Source organism: Chiloscyllium plagiosum, unplaced genomic scaffold, assembly GCF_037043375.1.
Source record: "Chiloscyllium plagiosum isolate Xiang-an unplaced genomic scaffold, Cpla_swu_hap1 HiC_scaffold_1, whole genome shotgun sequence".
NCBI classification, from domain to species: Eukaryota; Metazoa; Chordata; class Chondrichthyes; order Orectolobiformes; family Hemiscylliidae; genus Chiloscyllium; species Chiloscyllium plagiosum.
In genome coordinates, this window is record NW_028270139.1 from 77,200,759 (window position 1) to 77,226,091 (window position 25,333).

The following is a 25,333-nucleotide window of genomic DNA, read 5'->3' on the forward strand; positions in this document are numbered from 1 at the left end:
CTAGGTCCACTGGAGGACAAGTTGTGGGCTGATGGTATGATCTGGTCACTCATGGTCTTCAAAGCTGCATAAATTATACTTTTCTACTGAGGTAGTTATGCTTTCCCTGAACTGACCTATAACTTTTTTTTAAGGAGAAAAGTTATTTGCTTCTGACCCCAATCAGGATTCCTCCAAACTACCCTAGTTTTTCAATCACCATGTTAATTAAAATCCTGAACTGACTATCCTGAACCAAAAACAAGTGAATGGCTTCAATGTTTGCACTCCCTATCATAACCAGCACAGTACGGGGGGGAATGCGGGTAAGTGGAGTTGAAATGCCCATCAGCCATGATTGAATGGCGGAGTGGACTCGATGGGCCGAATGGCCTTACGTCCATTCCTATGTCTTATGGTCTTATGGTCTTATAGTACAAGCAATTTTTCATTAACACACCAGAGGCTTCCTGTACTCTGACACATACTAAATTAGGTCATTGTTCCAGAAGGACTGTCTGAGCTAGTGATTTTTAAATGCTTCAGAAAAGCAACTCACCCTATATGCCACTATTTTAAAATCCAAGCTCTAAATATAATATTAATGTTTGATAAAATAAATCTTACACTTTTCATCACAAAAGGCAACATGATCAGGGTCGGCTTAGCGGCGAAAACCGATACAGAGGTTTATGCTGTGATATTATGTGCCTGTCCACTTCCAATCTCATGCCTGGTAACTGGTTTGAAAATCTGGCCTGAGACTCTGCGTAGGGACAAGCCTCTCCAATGTTCTGCAATGACTTGAGATGTTGCTTTTAATTTAGCGTTGACATTCAGCTATTTAAGTTGCTGCAGGCATTTAAACCAGGAGACTATTTTTCAATCCAAAATGGGTGATGGACAAATCACTGCATTCCAAAAGCCACAGGTCTGCTCACTTTAAATTTGACTGAATTTAAAAAGGTCAACAGGGTCAATCTTGGTCAACAGAAATCCTATAACCCCCACATCCAGAGTATATTATACCACAGAAAACATTACACTTGTTTAACAGAAGGAAAATCTCCACTAGTAATTGGTATCTTGCATTGGTTTGACTTTCACTTTAATGATTAGCAGATAAACCTTTTGGAATAAACTCTCAATAGCTCTCCAGCCATGAAACTCCTCAGCACCATCTAGTGGATTAGTTAAACTATGTCACCCTTCTTATTTGGACAGAAAATAAATTATAATATATTCCCAGTATCAAACTGAAGAATTATACTTACTAAACCTTTTACCATTGAGCATTTAATACTTCAAAAAATCCAGCATTTCAATCTGTTTAAATTCATGGGCTGATGTTGTACAAATCAGTTAGTATCTGAAAGGGACAGTTGATATCACAAGAAAGTTCTACCCATCAAGGCATAAAGAGGACTGATCCTGAGCAGTGCTAAAAAAAAGTTGCAGTGCTCCACTACCAGTTTTTCTAAAGCTAAATCAATGTGACAATTATGTATACTTGAATTAAAGTTAAATACTGCAGATGTTGGAAATCTGGAAGCAACACAGAAAATACTGGAGAAACTCAGCCGGTCTGGTAGCTTCTGTGGAGAGAGAGAAACAGAGTAAATGATTAAAGTGTGCGTTCATCAGATATAATGCATACTTCATATACATTTACTCTTCTGTTGAGCCTGATGTCTCACCAGAGACAATTATTTACCTTGATGTATTGTGGCTAGCTATTAGGCACAATGAAATCAATTTTCACAATTTAACAAGACTGAGTCGATCTTCTGCCAAAGACTTTGTGTGGATATCCTTCCCTAATTGGAATAAGTAACTAAGACTAGTATTAATATGAAGGATTCATGCCAATGAATCTATCCAAGACATCGCAGAAAGCTCCAGAGAACACAATCACAAACCATTACAGCACTAACTTCATTCTGGATATTTTGATAAGCTCCCACATAAGGAATTAACATGTGAAATTAAAGCACACGAGATTGCAGGTAGACATTGTTAGAGAACTGATTAGCAGACACGAAATAAAGAATAGAAAATGGGCCATATTCCAACAGGCAGCCAGTAACTCATGGGGTACGTGGGATTTAGTATTTGGATCCCAGCTATTCACAGAATGTATTAATGATTTAGATGAGAGATCGAAATGGAATAAATCCTGGAGAAAATGCAAAGCTAGGTAGAAGGGTCAACTGTGAGAAGGATTCAGAGAATGCAAATAGGTTGACGATCAAGTATAATCTGGATAAATGTGAGGTTATCTACTTTGGTTACCAAAATAGGAAGACAGATTATTATCTGATTGGCAATTGATTGGGAATAGGATAGGTGCAATGAGACCTGGGTGTCCTTGTACACCAGTTGCTGAAAGTAAACATGCAGGCAGTGAAGAAGGTATGTTGGCCTTTATAGTGAGAGGATTCAAATGAAAATATGAAAAGGGATGCCTTGCTGCAATTGTACAAGGCCTTGGCAAGACAATACTTAGAGTATTGTGTGTAGTTTCAATCTCCTTACCTGAGAAAGGATGTTCTGGCTATAGAGGGAGTGCAATGAAAGTTTTCCAGACTGATTCCTGGGATGACCAGACTGGCTGGATTGGTTAGGACTATACTCACTGGAGGTTGGAAAGATAAAGGGGAAAGTCTCATACAAACCTGTAAAATTCTAACAAGACTTGACAGTATAAGTGCAGGAAGGAAGCATCTAATGACCGGTGAGTTCAGAACCCAGTTTAAGAATATGGGGTAAACCATTTAGGACTAAGTTAGGGAGAAATTTCTTAATCCAGAGAGCAATGAGCCTGTGGAATGCTTTTCTGCGGAAAGTAGCTGAGGTGAAAACATTGAATATTTTCAAGAAAGCGTTACATATAGTTCTTAGGCAAATAGGGAACAAAGAATATGGGATTAAGCAGGAACAGGGCACTAAATTGGATGACCAGCCTTGATCTACAGTGAACAGCAGAGCAGGCTCAAAGACGCCAAATGGCAATTTCCTATTTTCTATGTTTCAGAATATTCTGCTTTCACCAGTGATTCTGGAGACTCAAAGAGGATTTAATTAGGTCAGGTACTGGGGTATCTGAACATTATCACTTACCTGCTTTCACCAGAATTGTAGATTATTTCCTAGTCAACCTGTTCAGAGATGTTACAACATACGTCTGGAGCAGATTGGACTTGAACCCAGGCCTCCTAACTTAGCAGGAGGGAGACTACCACTACACCACAGAAAGGATAATGGTCAACCTTCCTGACCCTCTGCTAATTGAGGCTCGTAAGTGGCCAGTTAAAACTTAAGAGCCTCAACTATTGGGATTAGCTAAATTGGGGCCAAACCTGCATACAGTGTGCACAGCAGCTAAAACTGTCCCGGGATTAAATGACTGAATATGAGGACAGAGATCAGCACACCAGAAACCAGTCCCCTGCTCTTGCTCCCAGTCCTCTTGTGTACACTTTCCCTATGGCACCAATGCAGTAAATAAAACCTGAAGCCCACGAGTTATCTATGGTCTGGGTTGTTCTATGATCCTGGCACTCTAGAGGGTGTCCTTCCTGCAGTGGCCACTGCTTCCCCAGTGCCACTGTTAAACACTAGAGCTATTTACTTTTGCTTGGCTGTCAGGTCACTGGAGGTGACACCTCATCCTCTGTTTCTTTCCAGTTCTCTGAGGCTCAGGGTTTTTTTTAACAAAAGGACACCTGTTTTGTGTCACAGTGTGAAAATTGGAACTCTTCACCTGCGATAACCAAATTACATGAGCTTGCTGTAACACACTATCACAGGAAGTGATAGTGGTAAAACGGTTTCAAGGGCTGTTAATCTTCACCATCTCCTGCTTATGTTTATTGCCTGTTTCTAGTTGTCTTTGAGAAAGTGGTGGTGAGCTTCTTGAACCATTGCAATCCATTTGCTGTGGGTAGTCCCACAGAGCTGTTCAGAAGGGTGTTCAAATAATTTAACCCAGTGACATTAAAGGAACAGCGATATATTTCCTAGTCAGGATGGTGAGTGGCTTGGCGAGTACATGCAGTTGGTGGTGTTCCCATGTATCTAATGCCCTTGTCTTTCTAGTTGGAAGTAGTCATGGATTTAGAAGTTGTTGTTGAAGGATCTTTGGTGAATTTCTGCAGTGTGTGTTGCTGATGGTACACACCGCTGCTACTGAGTGTCAGTGGTGGAATGAGTGAATGCAACTGTTCATCCCAGGCAAGTGGGAAGTATTCCATTACATTCATGGGTTCTGCTTTTAGATGGTAGACAATTTATTTTTTCGCCATCTTCAAATCGCAGCTGTGAGTCAAACCTGAGTAATTTGTAAATTTACCTGCCAACCCCTGTTCATAAAATCAACATTTTTCCATATTGGGATCAAATTTTCCTTCTATTTCTTTTCACTTTCTGATTTTCTTTCTCATCAAGATTCCAGATCAATCTTCACATCTCTCCTTCTTCTTAATCATTAGTTTTACTGTTTCGAATTCCACTGCTACAACTTGCAAATCTTTTCAACTTCAAGGCACTAGCAGCTAGAATTGTCTGACGATTGATTGTACGTGTTACCTTTTCACTAAATATAGCAGAAGTACATCAATACTTTCTGTTTTAATATGTATATTTTATAGCTTGGTAATTATCTGTATCTTGGTCAAAAAAACGCATCTAAATGATCAAACTTCTCTGCTAATTGCTGACAACCGTATCAAATGTAAATTCTCGTAGGTTTAAACACTGGAAATTTTCAGTCTCTCTGTTTTGCAGGCTGTGGATTCAGATCCCACAAGAGTGTCCAATTTGTTATAATTCCCTTGGAGACTAGACCCTTTCAAAGAGAAATATGAATTTCCCAGTCACCATGGAAACTAAAATCAATGTAGACTAAACAAGTACTTAATAGGTAATAATTATAAGAAACAAAACTACAATAAAGGGACTTGTCCATTAGCCAATTAGCAAACCAATTTGTCCATGTTTTTACATTATGCCATATTTTCAGGAGGTATGCAGCCACAATCTCCTCCCATAGGCTCTCTTTTCCATGCCACACCAAAACATGTCTTTCAATATCCTTTGAAAATCCCATCAATCATCTGAGTGTCATCAAAACTGGCTTCCAGCAGCGTTGCACCATCTGGAAACTGGTTTAACACTAATTGTCTACAAATTTCATCTCTTCAAAAAGGGATCATTCTTATTAACATCCTGCTTGGTGGTGAAAATAAAACATTCCATTCCCATGTTTGGAAAATCAGGAAATGTTGGTATTGCTCTCTGAGTCTGTCTCAGTCTGAAAAGCCTGTGTCCAAAAAGACCTCTTTCGTGTTGAACTGTGGAACTGAGTTTCTATAGGTTTCGGCTTGGGGCTCTTATTGCATGAAAGCAAATCACATGGACCTATCACCAGAAGGGTTTAGTATGCTTCTACTTTTCTCCATTCTAGTATTTTGTGTTAATATAAATAGGAAAGCTTTAAACACAACTGCTTTATAAAGGTTTTGCCTTTGTAAAGTGGTGTCTTTGTCCTGACGCAGTTCAAATAAAGACATCCACGACCTGTTGACTTTTCTTTTTGTTTCCTATGATGACTTTCTGTTTTAATATGTATATTTTATAGCTTGGTAATTATATGTATCTTGGTAAAAAAAAAACGCATCTAAATGATCAAACTTCTCTGCTAGTGGCTGACAACTGTATCAGCTCATATAATCATAGAATCATACAGTACAGAAGAGGCCCTTCGGCCCGTGAAGTCTGTCCTGCTAAAAGTATGCTGCTACCTCCACTGGTCCCATTTTCCTGCACTAGGCCCATAGCCTTGAATGTTATGACATTTCAGATGTTTATCCAAGTACATTTAAAGGTTGTGAGGCTTTCTGCCTCAACAACCCTCCCAGTGCATTCCACTGACCCCCAGACCCACTGACAACCACTGAGTGAAAATATTTTTTCCTCAAATCGCCTCCATACCTTCTGCCTTTAAAGGTGTGGTCCTTTGTTTTAGTCCCTACAGCTAAGAAGAACAAATGCATTCTATCCACTCTGGCCATGCCTCTCATCATATTATATACAAACAAGACTAGATTAATTTAGAATATCTGTTCAGCATGGATGAGTTGGACTGAAGGGTATGTTTCTGTGCTCTACATCTCAATGCCTCTTTGACTCTATCCGGCTACCCTCTCAACCTTCTCTGAGAAAAGTGAGCTTATCTTCTTCTTACAGCTGAAATGTTCCATCCCAGACATCATCCTGGTGATTCACCCCTGTATTCCCTCCAATTCAATCATATCTTTCCTATGGTGTGGCGACCAGGACTGTACACAGTACTCCAGCTGGGGCCAAACCAAAGCTTTGTACAGTTGCATGGATTGGTGGAGGGTTTTCTAAATGTTTTTGCTATGATAACATTATTAATGGACAGGCACAATGGGATTATCAATACCAAATACACCCACAAGTAAGAAATGGAGGCTGGTCACCTGCTGTAAGTAATGTTCCATTCGCAAGGTGGGATTTCCATCAAGGCCTAACTTATCACTGGTTGGCTGTAAAGAAAATATTAGTTTGCTACTGACCAGCAATGACACTGTTTTATTTTCTTTCTGCAGGACCTCTCTATTACTTGCTATTATAACCATCCAGAGACAAAGTTTTAGTAAACTATAGTCCTTATTCAACAATTCAGTATGCGGTATCATTTTGCAAGTAGATTTCATCAGTTGTGGCTCCTTGCTGCCATCTCCATTAGTATTACCTCAATTATGATGTGTGCTTCTGATCTTACATCCTGTGCCAGAGATGTATTGGAGTTGGAGCTTATGTGGGCAGTATGTGTGGAAGAAATTGCTGCTTAAACTCTGCCATGTAATAAACAACTGAGCAAAAAGAAATCAGAATTTATAAGGAGGGTACATGTTTCAATACCAATACACTACAATTTATACCATTGTTCTGAAGAGTGGAGGATTTTCAAAGGAGAAGTGACAGGATAAAATAAAACACAGTAACATTACAAAGTTGGCTAACTTTCACCAAACATTACTCGGCCCTCAGCCTCATTGACCCTGTTCCAAAATTTCACACACAGAGATTTGATAATTAATATTATCTCCACTTCGGAATTCACAGCCCATTCAAAGTGGAGGCAGCTGCGTTCCCATATTCACATTCCATACCTGACCTTGGAGATTCCTAGTAACCAAATACATGTGTTAAGTGAGAATGTCACTTTAAGGGCTACAGCTCCTCAGATATCCTCCCCGCCTCAATCACAGCACTCCCTCCACTCATACGAAAAGCATGTTGGTTAAGTCTAGTGGCAGTACAAAATCCCATGGGCATGATATATTCCTGGAGCTTTTCCAGCCAAAGTTAATTAAATTGATTTTTAAATCTCCCGTAAATGATCAGAATATTATTAGACACTGCTGCCTCACAGTGCCAGGAACGCAGGTTCAATTTCCACGTCAGTTAACTGTCTGTGAGGAGTTTGCACATTCTCCCCGTGTCTGCATGGGTTTCCTCCAGGTGTCCGGTTTTTTCTCACCATTCAAAGATGTGCAGCTCAAGTGGATTGGCCATGCTAAATTGCCCATCGTGTTAGGTGCATTAGTCAGAGGGAAATCGGGCTGGGTGGGTTACTCTTCGGAGGGTTGGTGTGGACTTGTTGGGCTGAATGGCCTGTTTCCACACTGTAGATATTCTAATCCAGTCTAAAAAAAAGTATAAAATAATCTTATGTAAGCACTGCACTGAATCTTGGCATTGCATTGTATTTAAAGGCCATCTAGTGGTGATAAATAGCTTACTGTTTCTTGGGGCTTGTGAGCATGGAGGCAGAAATTCCATGTCCCAGCACATTTCTGTATAAACACCAAAGTACTGAGATGGTAAAATTTTAACTTATGAATTACCAATTGCCCTTGCATAGAGCAGAGGATTTGATCCAAGTTGAACTGGGTCACTGAGGTAGTCATTTAGAATTGGAAGGAGCAGGAATTCTGACTGCTGGCAGTCCCAGCAACTTTAGCCTCACAGAATGTCAGGGAACTTCAGAAGCCAACAGGACAAAAATGAAGATGTGCACTGGCTTAAGACTGGATGCCTGAAACACATCACTAATCTTGCAAGCATCAGCCATAACATTAAATTATAGGGCCTCTCACTCACTCTTCAAGTTCTGCCAGGGTTATTGTCAGAATTCTCGACATAGACTCAGAAATGTCAAGATTGTAGATACAGCATAAAAAGAATTGTTCTCATTGCTGGAAGGATCAAGAACCAGGGGACACCGAGATAAGGTAATTTGAAAAAAAGAGACAAGAAAAGAAAATCATTATTATGCTGCAAGTGACTGTGAACTAGAATGTACCACCTGAGAGTGCGATGGAGGCAGACACACACGGGGCTTTCAAAAATTAATGGGATAAGCATTTGAGGAGAACAATGTTTCAGGGTAATGGGAAAAGGGTGCTTGTTCATGCAAAGGGGCAGCACAGTGGTCAGTGGTTAGCACTGTAGCCACACAGCGCCAGGGACCCAGGTTTGATTTCAGCCTCAGGTGATTGTGTGGCGTTTGCATGTTCTCCCTGTGTCTGTGTGGGTTTCCTCCGGGTGCTCCGGTTTCCTCCCACAGTCCAAAGATGTGCAGGTCAGGTGAATTGGCCATGATAAATTACCCACAGTGTAAGATACATTAGTCAGAGGGAAATGGGTCTGGGTGGGTTATTCTTCGGAGAGTCGGTGTGGACTTATTGGGCTGAAGGGCCTGTTTCCACACTGTAGAGAATCTAATCTAATCTAAGAATGTGGGTTGAATGGTCCCCTTCTTTGCTGATTTACTCTTGCCTTATTGCCTTGTGCTATTCTTAGGTTAAGAAATAGTCATAAGCCACATGGTGTAGACAAGGCCATAATGTTGTTATAGGGAGGGAGTTCTACAATTTTGACCAAGCGACAGTGAAGGAATAATGGTATATTTCTAAGTCAGGATGGTGAGTGGCTTTGAAGACAACTTGCAAATAGTGGTGTTCCCATGTAGTTCTGCCTTTGTCCTTCTAGATAGAAATGATTGTGGGTTTAGAAAGTGCTTATAAGGATCTTCGGTGAAGTTCTGCAGTGATCTTATAGATAGTACTCACTGTTGCTACTGTGGATGTTGTACCAATTAAGCGGGCTACTTTGTCCTGGATGGTGTCAAGCTTTTTGAGAGTTGTTGCAACTGCACCCATCCAGGCAAGTGGAAAATGTTCCATCTCGCTGCTGACTTGTGCCTTGTAGATGCTTGGGGAGTCAGTTGCTGCTGTATTCCCATCCTGTGATTGGCTCCTGTACCACTAAGTCATTAAAATATCCAGAAATTTGTGATATTTCATGTGTTCCAATTCACCACAAACTTCTGACAACTTGTATTGCTCTGTGTTTAACATTGATAAAGTCCATAAAATTACCTTCTGACTGTAATCCTTTGTATTGGCATTAACAGGAATCATGAAATTCCTGGATATGTAATGATCATGGTGGCAGCTTTTATCTTGTAAGACAATTGTTTGCTCTATGGTAGTCAGCTTTGCATTACACATCACCAGGTATGGCTGAGAGTTCCTGCTCTGACATGTCACTCATTTCCACATATGGTGTGAAGGAAAGACTGAAAAATTCACAATTTACTGGCCTGTTTTCTCTAAGTCTTATATTTAGCCAACTGAGCTTTTCATTTCTGCTGGCCTCTTCCAATCCCCATTTAACAGCCAGCTTCTGGAATATGTGAATGTCCACCTTCAAAGTATCAATTTCAAGATCACCATTTTCATATCTCACATGCTGATATCAGATATTGTAGCAGAGTTATGGGTGTCTAAGAGGTTTTGTCCCAATTCATTATCCAGAAGGTCAATGGGAGATAGCCATCTTCCATCTGATGAATGTGGCCAAACCAAAGCAGATATTGTTTACTTAGCAGTAAATATATGTTGATGGAATGGCATGCTCTAGGATCTTGAGTTGGTGACCATGTCCTGCCAAGAGATGCTGAGGATTCATCTGAGATAGTGAAGATTGAAACTATGCTGTCTTTTCTCCTGCCAAACATAGAGTTCAAATCCTGTTGGGTGTGACCTACACTTGCAACACTATTTCACTTGACACTTTCGATTACATTTAGATAATTCACAGAAAAAGTCTTTTCACAGGTTAATAATTCAAAAACATAAATATGCAGAAAACGAAAGAATAAATGGAGAAGTTAAGACAATTGTGCCACTGTAGAAGAGTGTGCTAAGGATGCAAGCTTGGCAGACTAGTAGTCTGTGGGTCACAATCTGGTTACTAAGTTACTTACTAAAGTACTTAGTTGTGGGGGCTGAACATGACAGCTGCAGCTTCACAAGGGTTTTAGCATCATAAGATCGATAGCTGTGATTGTGGCACCTAGACATGCAAAGCTCTGAAACAGCTCCAGTGTCATGTTGTTGATGCTGATTGATGTCAGCTTGACAATCTAGACCATGACACTTGTCTTCCTGATGTGTTGGAGGAGAAAGTGAGGTCTGCAGATGCTGGAGATCAAAGTTGAAACTTTATTGCTGGAACAGCACAGCAGGTCAGGCAGCATCCAGGGAACAGGAGATTCGACGTTTCGGGCACAGGCCCTTCTTCATTCCTGAAGAAGGGCCTGTGCCCGAAACGTCGAATCTCCTGTTCCCTGGATGCTGCCTGACCTGCTGTGCTGTTCCAGCAATAAAGTTTCATTCCTGATGTGTTGGCCAAACTTAAACTCTTTACAGAAACGAGGCTGTCCAGTTGCGACTGCAGGTGTTCCTCAGTATGGAATGTTAGTACATGATCGTCAATGTACAACAACGACTTATCATTTCATGGTCATCGACTGAGCAAGACTAAAGAGCTTTCCATTAGTTCTGGAAGGTAAGTAGATAACTGTAGATAAGAACATAGAAACATAGGAACAAGAGTAGGCCATTCACCTCCTCAAACCTGTTCTGGTATTTAACATGATTGTGGTTGACCAAATACTTTTTAACCACATTGTCCCCTTATGTCATTGATAATCAAAAACGTATCAACTTCTATTTTAAATGTATTGAGAGACTAAGATTCCAGACCCCTCTGTGGTAAAGAATCCCAAAAATTCACCAAACGTTAAACAAAAAAGATTCTCATCTTGCTTCTAAATATTTTTAAATTGTGCTCCCCAGTTCTAAACTCCCCAATCAGGGGAAACATTACACCTGCATCTCACTCTAGCTATCGCCTTAAATATTCTGTAGTTTTCAAATGAGATTACCTCAGTTTCTTCAAAGCTCCCCCAGAAAACAAGCTCAGTTTGCCCAATCTCTCTTCACAGGATAGTCCTGCCAACCTGAAAACAAGTCTGGTGAACCTTCATTGCACTCCCCCTATGAAAATAACAGCCTTTACATTTGGCTTTGTATCATCTGCAAATTTGGAAATATTACATTGGTCCCTACATCAAATACATTGAAATATAACATGAACAGCTGGATTCCAAGGACTGATCTTTGCAGTACCCCACGGGTCACAGACAGAGAATGTGAGAATAACCCATGTATGCCTGTATTCCATTTTCTGACTGGTAGCCAATCCTTAATCTATGCCTGCAACACCCCAAAACATGTGCTTTAACTTTTCTGACCAACCTCCTCTAGGGACCTAATCAAAGACCTTCTAAAAATCCAGATATACCACATCCATCAACTCCTTTTTATTACCTTTGTAGGTAACATCTTCAAACAATTCCACCAAGTGGACATGGTCTGAAGATGAAATTCACCTGAAGATTATATAGTTTTCCTCTCAGCAGGGTACTTTACCTGATGTGGGGAAGTTTATGTTATCCTTTGAAATACAAGAAACTAGACGTGGGTGACATGATTTGAAGACTCCAATTGATGTTTATTACAGATAGATATTATATACTTTCTTCATACATATCAGTACCTGAGCTAAAATCAAACTATTAAGTTACACAGAACAGCATTTCTTCTTGTAGTATATAATGCTTCAAGTGATCCCCAGTAATGTGGTGTATGGCACCATTATAGGTCACATGTTATGCTGCAGTACATACTGACTTTGGAATACAGCACAACATCCCCCTTTCTACCAAAGCTAAAAGATTAAATTATCTGAAACAGGTATACACAGTTGGACATGAGAAAAAAATATTGTCAATTCAATGATTATACAAAGAAGTTAAAAAAATTTAGATTATCATTTGAAACTTCTACATAATGTTTTCTAGGCTTTGCAAATCATCCTAATCTTGTGAACATATTGCTATCTGGGGAGTTGCAGATCTTGCAGTGAGATAATAGTAGAGTAGGGCTTCTGAGCCTGGGGCTAATCCACTCCATCCACTTTTCTTTTTGTTTCTTGTCTTTTATTCTCTTCTTTTTTTTTTGTTTTATTTACCTCTTTTTTGAAGAGCTCCGTCCTGGTGATGGCATTGGCGGTGGAAAATAGGCCCAGTGCAGATTCATGACATCGTGGAGTGGGCCCAGTGCAGACTTATGGCAGGTGATGAGTGCACCCAGCATGGATTTATGGAGGCACAGTTGGAGAGAGTTTGGATTCCCGGCAGCATTTGCATCGACGAGGTGGTCTTAGTGCCAACTCGTGGTTGCTGCAGCGGAGGCGAGTGTGGAGGCGAGTGTGGAGGTGAGTGTGGAGGCGAGTGTGGAGGTGAGATGATGCAGAAGAGTGGCAACTTTAATTCCAGTGAGGTTGCAAAGGGTCTTGTGTTTGGTCACTATGGCCCATTGCAGAGCGTTTAACACAAAGGACTGTAAAGGTGAACACTATTTCTTTATTCTTTTGCCTTTATACTCTATATTAGGTTTACAGCATTTTTCCATGTTTTAATATGGTGACAGAGAGTGGTGACGCTGTCAAACACTTTTCACTGTATTTTGTAACTAAATACATATGAAAATACATAAATCAAATCAAATTAATCAAATCAGTTGGACATTGTTCTTTAACACCCTATATTGGCAATTTGGTTGATTTATTGCTGTTTGTTGTCACTCAATAACACTGCGTAAGAATCATCATAAGATTATTCTTATTCATTTTCTTCATGCATGATTGGTATGTTACTCTTTGGATGAAATTGGCTCCTATTCATTCACAGTGCAGCACCATGATCAGTAATGACTATATGATCTGCGCTGGTATGCAAAGACCAGCAAACCTTTGCCGGAATGCAAGAGTGTTTAATTGTATTTCTAGCTTGTATTCTCCGCCCAGTGCACAGTTTCTATAGCTCTCTACCTGCTAGCTTGTCTTGTATCTCTTCAATTCTTCTCTGACTTTGAAGAAGTGTATCATGTGCTTCAGAATAATTAGACATCTAGTTGGTGGGCATGGTCATTCACACTTGTCTTCTGAGCAAAACTTGTCCTTGGGTGAAAATGTTGGGGTTTTTTTGCTTGATGCTTAATGACCTTTGATTTAATCATATATACCATATATTCTGCTAGTCCGAGTGGACTTAGTGCAGTGTTTGAGATATGGATCGTTTCCCACTTAATACACACTTTGAAATGGTTTACCAGTCAATTGCGGTCCATTGATGGACACTATCTATTTGTGGATATAAAATGAACTAAAAGTAGTTGTCATTTTGCAGAAACAGGTCACGCTCATTGTATTGCTAAGACATCGAACAATGGCAAACTTGGAAAAGTAAAATATCATAAGTTGTAGTCTTCTTTGTGCACTGCCATTGTCATTTTTGTCCAAAAAGCAAAGAGAACATCTGGTCGATGTAGAAGTTCCCCCCACTGCTGGAGGTGACTCAACTGGCATGCCTCATATACATTCACAATTTATCCCGAGCCAGTACATAAATTTACTCTGCTGGGCAGCTTAGATAGTCAATATCCATGTAATCCTATTGTAACATAGACATGATAGTTTGGCATAATGCTTTTGAAATTAAGACTCATTTTTCCTTGAAGATAATGTATTATAATACATCAAATTCACTTCTATGTAGCCAAATCTCTTCAGTTACTTCTTTAAGTACGTTAAGTATGATTAACGACCTTTTGCAACTCTTGTTCAGCAGTTATTAATTGCAACTGTTTGCACTGACTCTCACCAAAATGTTACAGATTAACATTGAGAATATCTTCAACTTCATAATCTGGATCTTAGTAAGTAGACCAAGAGGAATATCCACATCTTTATGTGGATTGCAAGTTTTGCTCAGCATGGAAAACATCCTGGTATCTGGCTTATATCTCCCTTCAAAAGCATATCCTTGCACCTTAGAGTTATAAAGGTCTACAGCATAACTTCCAAGCTGGTCAGAAACAAGCACCTAATCATTTCAATCCTATTTTCTAACACTTATGAGGGATTCTGCCTTTACCACCCTTAAAGACAGTGGGTTCCAGATTCCTGCCAACCTCTGGGTGAAATTATTTTTCCTCACATCTCATTAAAACTTTCTGTACCTTACCTCAAACCTCTGCACCACCCCCTCCCCACCACTCCCCACCCCCAGTCATTGATCCCTCGATCAAGAGGAAACGTTTTTTTCCTGTCTATCCTATTTATCCCCCTCATTATTCTATACATCTCAATCATGTCCCTTCTCAGTCTCATCTGCTCTAAGGAAAACAACCCCAGTCTATCCAATCTCTCTTCATAACTGAAACTCTCCAGCTCAGGGAACATCTAAACTAAATTTACCCTGCACCCTCTCAGTGCTATCACATCTCTCTTTTAGTGTGGAATACAGAATTGCACACAATGGCCTAGCCACTATGTTATACAGTTCCAGTATGACTTCCCTGCTCTTAAACTATATGCTCAATTAATAAAGGCAATTATATCACATGCCTTCTTAATTGCTTTTGCCATCTGTCCTAATATCTTAAGGGACACACACATCAAAATCTCTCTGAACCTCAGTGATTTCCAGGTCTTACCATTCATCATGTATTTCATTGTCGTCCATTTGCTATTGATCAGCCCATCTGGCCAACCCATCTTGTAGTCTAAGATTATCCTTCTCATTATTTAACATCCTACTAAATTTTGTATCATATGCTTACTAATGAAAAACTTCTACATTCCTGTCTGAATCATTTATATAAATCAAATTAGCAAGGGCCTTAACACTGACTCTTGTGGGATCCCACTCGACACAGACTTCCAGTCAGAAAACCATCTCTCAACCTGCCATTCAGCTATTTGCAGATTCAATTTGCCAAATTTCCTTAAATCCCATGGGCTTTTAGCTTTGCAATCAGCCTCCCAAGTGGAATCTTAGCAAAAGCTTTTTTGAAGTCCAAGTAGACTATGTCAAAAGCATTGTCATCTTTTCGAAAAATTCAATCAAGTTAGTCAGACGTGATCTCTCCTTAGCAAAACCATGTGGACTGTTCTTGATTCATCCCTGTCTCTCCAAATGCAGATTACTTCTGTCCCTCAGAATTGCTTCCAATGATTTCATCATCACTGAGGTTAGACTGACTGGCCTGTAGTTTCTTGGTGTATCCCTTGCTCCCCCTTGACAGGTAGATGTTATAAACATAATGCTACATTCATGAGTGGCTTGTAGCATGTCATCATTAATGGTTTATAATAGATTCAACTATTATTCTTGCCAAATAAATATGAACTTGCATGATGTTAAATATCAAAGCTGATGTCTTACACCCAATATTGAAATAGTTGGGTTGTGAAGATGACAGGGTTTTTGAACCAAAGGCAATAGGTTTTTTTTCATCTTGAAAAAGGCATACATTTCAGCCTTTTGACGATGCATCTACATCAAGAAATGTGATTTCCTCAAGGTTTAGCATTACAGGAGGCAATATTTTGCTGGCAGAAACTTTTTAAAAACATTGAAGATATATTGATAGTGTTATGCTGCATATAAAAGGCACCCTGCCTGTGAAAATCTCATCGCAAGGATATCTTGTTTGTGAATTTAGGAAGATATGAGAAGAGAAAGTTAGAAAATCTTAAACAAGATTACAGATCTTATTTATTCAGTGGAGATGATCTTTGTTTCGTATATCTTATCTGAATCAAGACAAATTCCATGGGTGGAGTACATGGCCCTGAAGAAGTTTATCTGGCTGACATTTCATGTTGTTAAATGCTGATCCATGTCTTGGCATTCATCAGAATTTTACTTTTGGTGGTCATGATCTCCTTTGTCTTACCCATGACCATAACGTTATTAGCAATGTAACCAAAACTAGGTGTATCTTCAATAATCCATCCAGGTCTCCGCGAATATGGCTTAGTGACCTGATCACCCAAATTGTACCCATCAGAAACAGCACTGTCCAAATGGCATCATAGATTTTGTGAGCTCTGGGAATTCTCCTGTTAAATGGAAATGTATATCAGCTTTGCAAAGAATCTTGTTGTGGAAAACTTAGGAGTCAGCTTCCCAGGCATCAGTGTTTTCTTTGGGCACCTTTTCAGTGAAAGTTCAAGTTGTCATGGATCAGGCATCCTCTCATGGTGCTATCTTTCTTTAAGACACATGAGTTGGAGCTACACCATTCTGTGTGGTGGTTGACCCTCTAAATTATACCGTGTTCCTCCATCTTATTAAGTTTCTCTCAAAACTTCTCCTGATTTAAATGCTGCACTTTCTTGACTGATCAAGAAATGAGACAGCGAGATTGTAACATCCTTAAGATGGAATATTGATTAACTCTTAAAATTGATGATTGTGTCAAATCATATTTGAGATCACTGACTGATTGTATTCGAGTCATAGAGTCATAGAGATGTACAGCACGGAAACAGACCCCTCATCCAACCCGTCCATGCCGACCAGATAACGCAACCCAATCTAGTCCCACCTGCCAGCACCTGGTCCATATCTCTCCAAACCCTTCCTATTCATATACCAATCCAAATGCCTTTTAAATGTTGCAATTATACTAGTCTCTACTACTTCCTCTGGCACCTCATTCCATATATGTACCACCCTCCTGAGTGAAAAAGTTGCCCCTTAGGTCTCTTTTATATCTTTCTCCTCTCACCCTAAATCTAGGCCCTCTAGTTCTGAACTTCCCTACCCCAGGGAAAAAACTTTGCTTATTTATCCTATCCATGCCCCTCATGATTTTATAAACCTCTATAAGGTCACCCCTCAGCCTCCGATGCTCCAGGGAAAACAGCCCCAGCCTATTCAACCTCTCCCTATAGCTCAAATCCTCCAACCCTGGCAACATCCTTGTAAATCTTTTCTGAATCCTTTCAAGTTTCACAACATCTTTCCGATAGAAAGGAGACCAAAATTACATGCAATATTCCAACAGTGGCCTAACCAATGTCCTGTACAGCCGCAACATGACCTCCCAACTCCTGTACTCAATACTCTGACCAATAAAGGAAAGTATACCAAAAGCCTTCTTCACTACTCTATCTACCTTAAGTCATGAATGGTCTGTGGCTTGAATATCATGAAATGAGACCACATCAAGATCTGAGCACACTGCTAGTCCTGGCATTGCTGGGCTTTGTATTCTCCTGGGCAGAAGATTTTGGGAAGCCTGGTCATCTGCTAAAATTTGCCTTTTGACTTCTTCACTCTGAACCTTAAATGATGTGTTTGCATTTGATACATTCTTAACACTTCCTTTGGTGTTGGTGTGGTGGTGTTGTGCTATTTTGTTGGTTACCTGTTTGGGAACTAGATTACCTGCACATGCATACCCAACACCCCTTGGTGCTACATGCTTTACAGATGTCAGGAAAAACTGGACAGCTTTTGGGGAGTTGTAAAAATCTCATCTATTACTGATCTTGATCATCGGATCCACTTTGCGACTGTAGCAAGAATGTGGGTAGTCACCCTAGCTTCAAACATCCATCCTCAAGTATTGCATCCCTTTTTCTTGCCCAAAAGCTCCTTCCTGAAGGCTTTAATTGGTGCAGAGGCAATGAGTAATTCAATGAACCTCTGACAATTCATCTTCTGAAATTTTTCACGCTATATCCCTTTTTGTGTCATCTTCTAACAAACTCAATAGACACTTGGGGTTTCTGTCTTTATGAGATTAGTTGGAGTCTTTTAATCCTGAAATTAATTGTTTTGAGATACATTATATGAGTAATTTGAGACATGAGGTTTGGGAGGACAAAGATGAGTTTTCTTTGGCTATGCAGGCTTTCCATCACTGGGATTTACCAGATTTACCATTGAGTCTTTTGCAGACAAATTGATAGAGGTAAGATTTATTAATCAATAAATCTAGGATAGCATCAGGTGAACTAGATGGACTTTCTCTCACCTTTCCAGATCTAACAATTACAACGTCCTTTTTGAAACAACATAATAATGGAATTACTGAGTGTTCCATTGACCCTGATGGTAATAGACTAGTCCATTGGTTTGATACTTCATGAGCTAGGAATGTATTTACATTTATTCATTAACATCTCAAGGACTAAAATAATAATTCTCAAACACAACGGGGTTGTCTTTTATTTTTCCCTTGTGTCTCTTTTTTGCTCTAATGAACTGTCTTTCTTCACATTTATTTCTATTTTAGGTGAAAATTTGACACCACTCATTTTTCCATCATTGATTGCTCCTTCCTCAAGCCACTGGTTTGTTGGTTGAGGAGATAAGCTTTTGGAAACAGTGTTTATAAGGTACCAATGTTTGCACCACAGCAACATTATCACATTTGTATTGCAGTGATTTATAATATAATTATCATACATATGATCATACACACACTGAAACAGATTAATTAGGATAAGGGGTAGGTATTCAATCCCTGGGGCCTGCTCCACAATTTAGTGAGAACATTTTATTTAATTTGTTCATGGTATGTGGGCATCATTGGCCAAGCTAACATTTTTTGCCCATCCTTAATTGCCCTGGAGAAAATGGTGGTGAACTGATTTCTTTAAACCACTGAGGGTGAAGTGGATGAGGTGGATACGGTCATTTACAGTTCCCTTAATGAGTTCCAGAATTTTTGTTCAGTGACAATGAAGTAGCTGTGATATAGTTCCAAGTCAGGATGGTGTGCAACTTGGTAGTGAACTTGCATGTAGTGGTGTTCCCTTCATCTGCTTTCTCTGTCCTTCGAGGTGATAGAAATCGCAGCTTTGGAAGGTGCTGTCAAAGGAGGTTTGGTATGTTATTGCGGCGTTTCTTGTAGATGGTACACACTGCATCTAGTGAGCATCAGTGATGCAGGGAGTGGAATGATGAAGGTATCGCGGAGCTTCAACCAAGCTGGCTGCTTTGTCCGAAGATGTTGTTGAGGTTTTTGAGTGTAATTGGAGCTGCACTCATCCAGGAAAGTGGGGAATATTCCATCACATTCCCACATACCTTGCAGATGGTGGACAGAATTTGAGGTAAGTTATTTACTACTGAACCCCTAGACTCTGACTTGCTCTTGTAGCCCCAATATCTATGTGGCTAGTGCAGTTCAGTTTCTGGACTATAGTCACCCCAAGATGTTGATAGTGCAAGACTTAGCAATAGTAATGCTACTGAATGTCAAGGAAAGATGGGCTAGTTTTCTCTTGTTGAAGCTGGTCATTGTGTGGAACAAATGCTACTTGTCGCTGATCAACCAATGACTGGATATTGTACAGTTCCTGCCGCATTTAGCATGAACTGATCAGTGCCTCATGAGTCAGAAGTGGCAGTAAACATTTTTTAAAAATTCATTCATGGTTTGAGGGCATCACTAGCTAGGCCAGCATTTATTGCCCATTCCTAATCACTCAAAGGACTGTTAAGAGTCAACCACATTGCTTTTGGTCTGGAGTCATATGTAGGCCAGACTAGGTAAAAATGGCAGTTCCCTTCCGTAAAGGACATTAGTGAACCCGATGGGTTTTCCCCACAATTGGCAATGGATTCATGATCACCGTTAGACTCTTAATTACAGGATTTTTGTCATTGAGTTCAAATTCCAGCATCTGCCGTGGTGGGATTTGAACCTGGGTCATCAGAACATTACGTGGGTCTCTGGATTAACAGTCCAGTGAAAATACTATGCCTCCCCTGGAGCAAACATCAGGAAACATTCCTCCTTCTGAAATTATGATAAAAGGAAAGTAATTGTTAAAGCAGCTGAAGATATTTGTACTTAAGCCGATTGATCTCAAGAAATCACAATCACTTTTTTTATTTCAAATCTTATTGACTTGAATTGCTGACTTGTTTATCTCTCCAGTTGCTGCCAAACCTGCTGACTAAGGTGAGTTGAGAGATTGAAAAGCAGAATCCTTCACTGGTAACCTCAGCTGGTGCAGGAATTGAACCCATGCTGCTAGCATTACTCAGAATTGAAAAATCAATCATTCAGTCAACTAAGTTAACTGACCACCTGCAGTCCAATGTATGGCTCAATTGCATAACACTTTTATTGAATAAAAATTAAACACTACCTTAGTAATTCAGTGATTGCACTGTAACGCTGCTGGAGAAATCCGGCCAGTATAGATTCAAAATCCTGAGAATTGAAAATAAAGAATGAAGAAAACAAGGCTTTAAATAACTATATAACTTGTACCGTTAATCTCACACATAGCCTCATACACCAATTGTGCTGCTTTAGAATTCTTATTGTGATCCTTTTGATGTGTTTCCCTTTCTATGATTCTTACCTACAATTCTGCATCATGTTGTGTTAATCTGGTTTTGTGGACGATTCAAATATACTGCATCTAGAAAACTTTACAAATTTGGCTTGAAAATTCTCAAATATAGCAAGCCAGTAGTGGCAATGATCATTTAAGGAAATCCAAACGATATTTTTCATCGATACTTGCAAGATTTTCTTCACAATTTGGAATCCAGCGTATGCAAGCATAGGAAAATGTTTCTGTGTTACATTATGAATTTGTGGCACTGGTTACATGATATCTAGCTCTGAGCATCATGCTTATCTGTATTTTAATGATTTTGCCAATTTGGAGTGCAATCCTTGAAATTATATTTGAGGAAACAATTTCTCCTACACTGCAACTGAACATTTATCCTAAATCCAAGTTAAGTCTGTAGATTAATTTCCATTGAACCTGCAGCAGTGTTATAGCCAATGAACAAGTAGAGCTCAGAGGAAATGGACACTTTATGGACCTAGGTATTCTCTTCAAATACAAAATATTTTCCTGTATTCCTGCACCTCTGACATTAGCTATTTATTGTTCTTCTTGGCGTTCAAACTGAAGGATTAACATGTGAGATTATTGTTGCATTTTTAATTGAGAAATTATTTGTAGTTTCCATAAAAATTCCAGCCATTAGGCCTTATAATAATCGATGCTGTGGAGAACATACACATTTCTTTAAAGAATTGGGATGTAATGTTGAGGTTGTACAAAACATTGGCAAGGCCTCTTCATGAGTACGGAATCCAGTTCTGGTCACCCTGTTGTAGGAAGGATATTATTAAACTGTAGAGGGTTCAGAAAGATTTACCAGGAAGGTGCCAGGAATGGAGTGTTTGAGATATAAAAATAAGTTCGATAGGGTGAGATTTTTTTCACTGGAGCGCAGGAGGTTGAGGGTTATAAAAATCATGAGGGGCATAGATAAGGTGAATCACAAGGGTCTTTTTCTGAGCAAGAGGAGTTCAAAACTAGAAGTCATATTTTTAAGGTGAGAGGAGAAAGATTTAAGAAGGACATGAGGAATGACTTGTTTTTACACAGAGAGTGGTTTGTGTATGGAATGAACTGCCAGGGGAAGTGGCGAATGCAGGTATAGTTACAGTGTTTAAAAGACATTTGAATAAGTACATGAATGGGAAAGGTTTGGAGGGATATGGGCTAAGTGCAGGCAGGTGGGACTAGTTCATTTGGGAACATGTTTGGCGTGGACTGGTTGAACTGAAGGGTCTGTTTCCATGCTCTATGACCCTATGACTAATGTATGTGTTACTTTGACCGAATGAATGTTTATGTTTGTTGTTAGAAGTCTCTTGGAAACCAGATCTTATCTTCAGCCTAATTCATTACAAAAACATCAGATATCATTCTTGTCAGCTTCAGATATGATGCATATTTTCAGTTAAAGAACTTCAATCATTCAATATGATTTTTAACAAAGGGTTACCGACAATGATATCATGGTTTTGACTCATTGCCATTCCTTGGTTACTATAGCTCACCAGATCTCGCACACACCTCCTTGTTTAACAGCAAGAGTTCTGTATTAGTCTTGCATAAAATTGTAGCGGGCCGTTTTGTGTTAGTTAAAAGTGCAGCATCCTGTAAAATAAGTATTTATAAAAATTTAGAAAAGGCTTAAACCATCAGCTATTACATTGACAAACTTTCTATTCTTTGCATTAATTTTTCCTCAGCATTATAGATAAATGGTGGAAGCTTATACCCCCTACTCTCCCAGACTTGCATGTTGTGACACTGTTTAGTTGGGCAGGAAGGTGTGGGTGCAGACTTTCATACCTTCCCAACTCACCTTGATTAATTCCAGGCCAGAAGGCTCAAAGACAGCTTTTCTATTCAAAAAGCAATTCAGGTCCTGAGGGCCACAACCCACTAATGCTCACATTAAATGCTGGCCAACGCCTTGTTATCTAATGTAGGATGCTGCTTCTATTTGGTATCCCTTGCAAAATGCAGGAACCTGTCAAAAGCCTGATCTGAATATTCCAATACTTACCACCCTCCTCACCGGAGCCTCCCTCTCCATCGCTAGTAAACCTACTCCATTTACCTTATCCCTTGCATCCTAGTGCTGATCCTTTGCTTGGGTTTTCCAGAGTCTGAATATTTGACCCCCACTCTTGACAGCACTGACAATACTGGACAGCTGTCTGCACTGGATAGCCCTCAGGGGCGAGAAATTCCTCATGAGGACAATGAGGACCTTAACTAGGTCCAAAAAGATAAATGCCCAAGCAGCAAATTCCACTTAAAGTGTAAACTTTGCCTGAAATGAGATTAGATGTCAGAGGATATTTGGACCAGAAAATGATTCAGAAGGTCATTATAAATGTGCATACTTTATTGTTTATATTTTGTGTTTCTTTATTATTTCTTATGCCCTATTTACAATGGTCAAAGTTATGTTGTCAATTTATAGGGAAATTGCTTTTTATATGTTTTGTTTAACCTTACTTCGGATATTTCAATCTAAATTATTGTCGAACAGTTATGTGAAAGTGTTTTCAGAATGCTTTCAAACTAATAGCCAGACTTTGGAAATGAAATAATAAGTCTACGCAGGCAAAACCCATTTTAAATGTGGCCTTAAGAATTTACAGAGGGAAAGAATTGACATATACAAGTGTGACAAAAACATGACAACTGACAGTAAGCAGCACAGAAATAAGGCATGAATTGGTTTAAGAATTTTCAGAAAAAGTTTTTTTTCTGCAAAGAATCTTACCCCGAACAAATCGCCTTCCTGAATTTCATTCACCACTCCAGTGAGGTGATTTCGATTTTCTGAACAGCTATCACTCAATGTAGCGATTAGTTCACCAGTGAGTACAAAATAACATGCTTCAGAGTGGTGGCCTTTTCGTAGTACTATTGTTTTTGCTTCATATCTAAATAGAGGGCAGATATTGAATACTTCAATAACGCATATTAGTTTCAGTTTCTTATGTGCTCGATTAGAAATCATAAGGAAACAAAAGTTAGTATATTTCATTATCTATAGATATTGAATTAAACCTACAATTTAGAGAGATAGAATCCCAACAGTGTGAGAACAGGCTATTCAGCCCAACAAGTCCACACCAACCCTCCAAACAGCATCCCACCCAGACCCATCCCACTACCCTTTCCCTATATTTCCCACAGTTAACACACCTAACGTACACATCCCTGGACACAATGGATAATTTAGCATGGCCAATCCACCTAAGCTGCTCATCTTTGGACTGTGGGAGGAAGTTGAAAATCCACACAGACATGGGAAGAACATGCAAACTCCACAGATACAGTGCCCAAAGCTGGAATCAAACCCAGGTCCCTGGCACTTTAAGGTAGCAATGCTAATCACTGAGCCACCATGCCACACATCAAACAATCCTACCCAACCAAAGCCTAAGTAGGACATAATTTATTCAAAAATCTCATTAGATAAAATAAACTGTAAAAGTCGCAGGAATCTGAAGGTGGCTCAAAGTATGTGCAGGCCTTCATATATTACTGAACCATGGTTCTTGAGGCAGGTATCCTACCACCAAGTCACCCTTTAGTTATGATCAGTCATAATCAGTTCCTAACTTTAGTACTGTCTCTTTAGAATCAGCTCTCAGATTGCCAGACACTCCTGTTTTTTTTTCCCCTTTTTACCCCCACACTACCGCCTAACTGCGGTAGTGCTTATTTTTTCCCCAGCACCCATGTTGTATGTGTTCAGGTGTGAGACACAGTGAAAGACACAAGGTGCACGAATCTTTATTCAAATTTCCACCACCAGGAAGTAAGGAAACACCCGAGTGGCCTGTGACAAGCAGTGCCCTTCACATCAAAGGGGACACTCCTGTTTACTTTTTAAAATTTTTTTAAAAACCCCCACACTACCGCCTAACTGCGGTAGTCTCATTTTTTCCCCAGCACCCATGTTGTGTGTGTCCAGGTGTGAGACACAGTGAGAGACACAAGGTGCACGAATCTTTATTCAAATTTCCACCACCAGGAAGAAAGGAAACACCCAAGTGACCTGTGACAAGCAGTGCCCTTCACATCAAAAGGGACACTCCTGTTTATTTTTTTCTCTCTCATTGCTCCCGTGTTTGATGAATGAACTTGATGCATGTCCATCCACTTTGAGGGGAGATCTACGTGACTAAATCATTAAGCCCATGAAAGGATCTACATAGTCAATGTGTAGAGGTAAAAATCAACGAGGTAAAAGCAATGACTGCAGATGCTGCAAACCAGATTCTGGATTAGTGGTGCTGGAAGAGCACAGCAGTTCAGGCAGCATCCAAGGAGCTTCGAAATCGAAGCTCCTTGGATGCTGCCTGAACTGCTGTGCTCTTCCAGCACCACTAATCCATAGTCAATGTGTAACTAAGTCCAGAGTTTACCCTGCCATTCCCATGAAGGTGGGGAGCGGCTGGCGGTAATTTTTGTCTTCGTTGGCAGTTCTTCAGGAACATATCCTACTCTCATCACCACTGAAATAACTCCACAGAGGCTAGTATGCTGTCACCAAATACTCTTTATTTATACTTGGAAAGTCCTTGACATTGATCCAGACCCCTCAGAGCCAGCTCTCAGAGTGAACAGAATGTCTGACATGCCTCTTTTTTTCTTTTATTTTATAACCCCCACACTACTGCCTAAC

General features: G+C 39.8%; 1 protein-coding gene across 1 annotated transcript in view; it reads right to left on the reverse strand.

Annotated features, from left to right (window-relative positions):
* The window catches only part of LOC148152146 (uncharacterized), a 173,984-nt gene that overhangs the window by 92,368 nt on the left and 56,283 nt on the right, over nt 1-25,333 (reverse strand). Inside the window, exons 6-8 of the mRNA XM_087991054.1 lie at nt 23,417-23,579; nt 22,189-22,272; nt 20,446-20,510 (exon numbers count right to left, since the gene is read on the reverse strand). Coding sequence (XP_087847180.1) covers nt 20,446-20,510; nt 22,189-22,272; nt 23,417-23,579 — 312 coding nt within the window. The remainder of the gene's footprint in view (nt 1-20,445; nt 20,511-22,188; nt 22,273-23,416; nt 23,580-25,333) is intronic.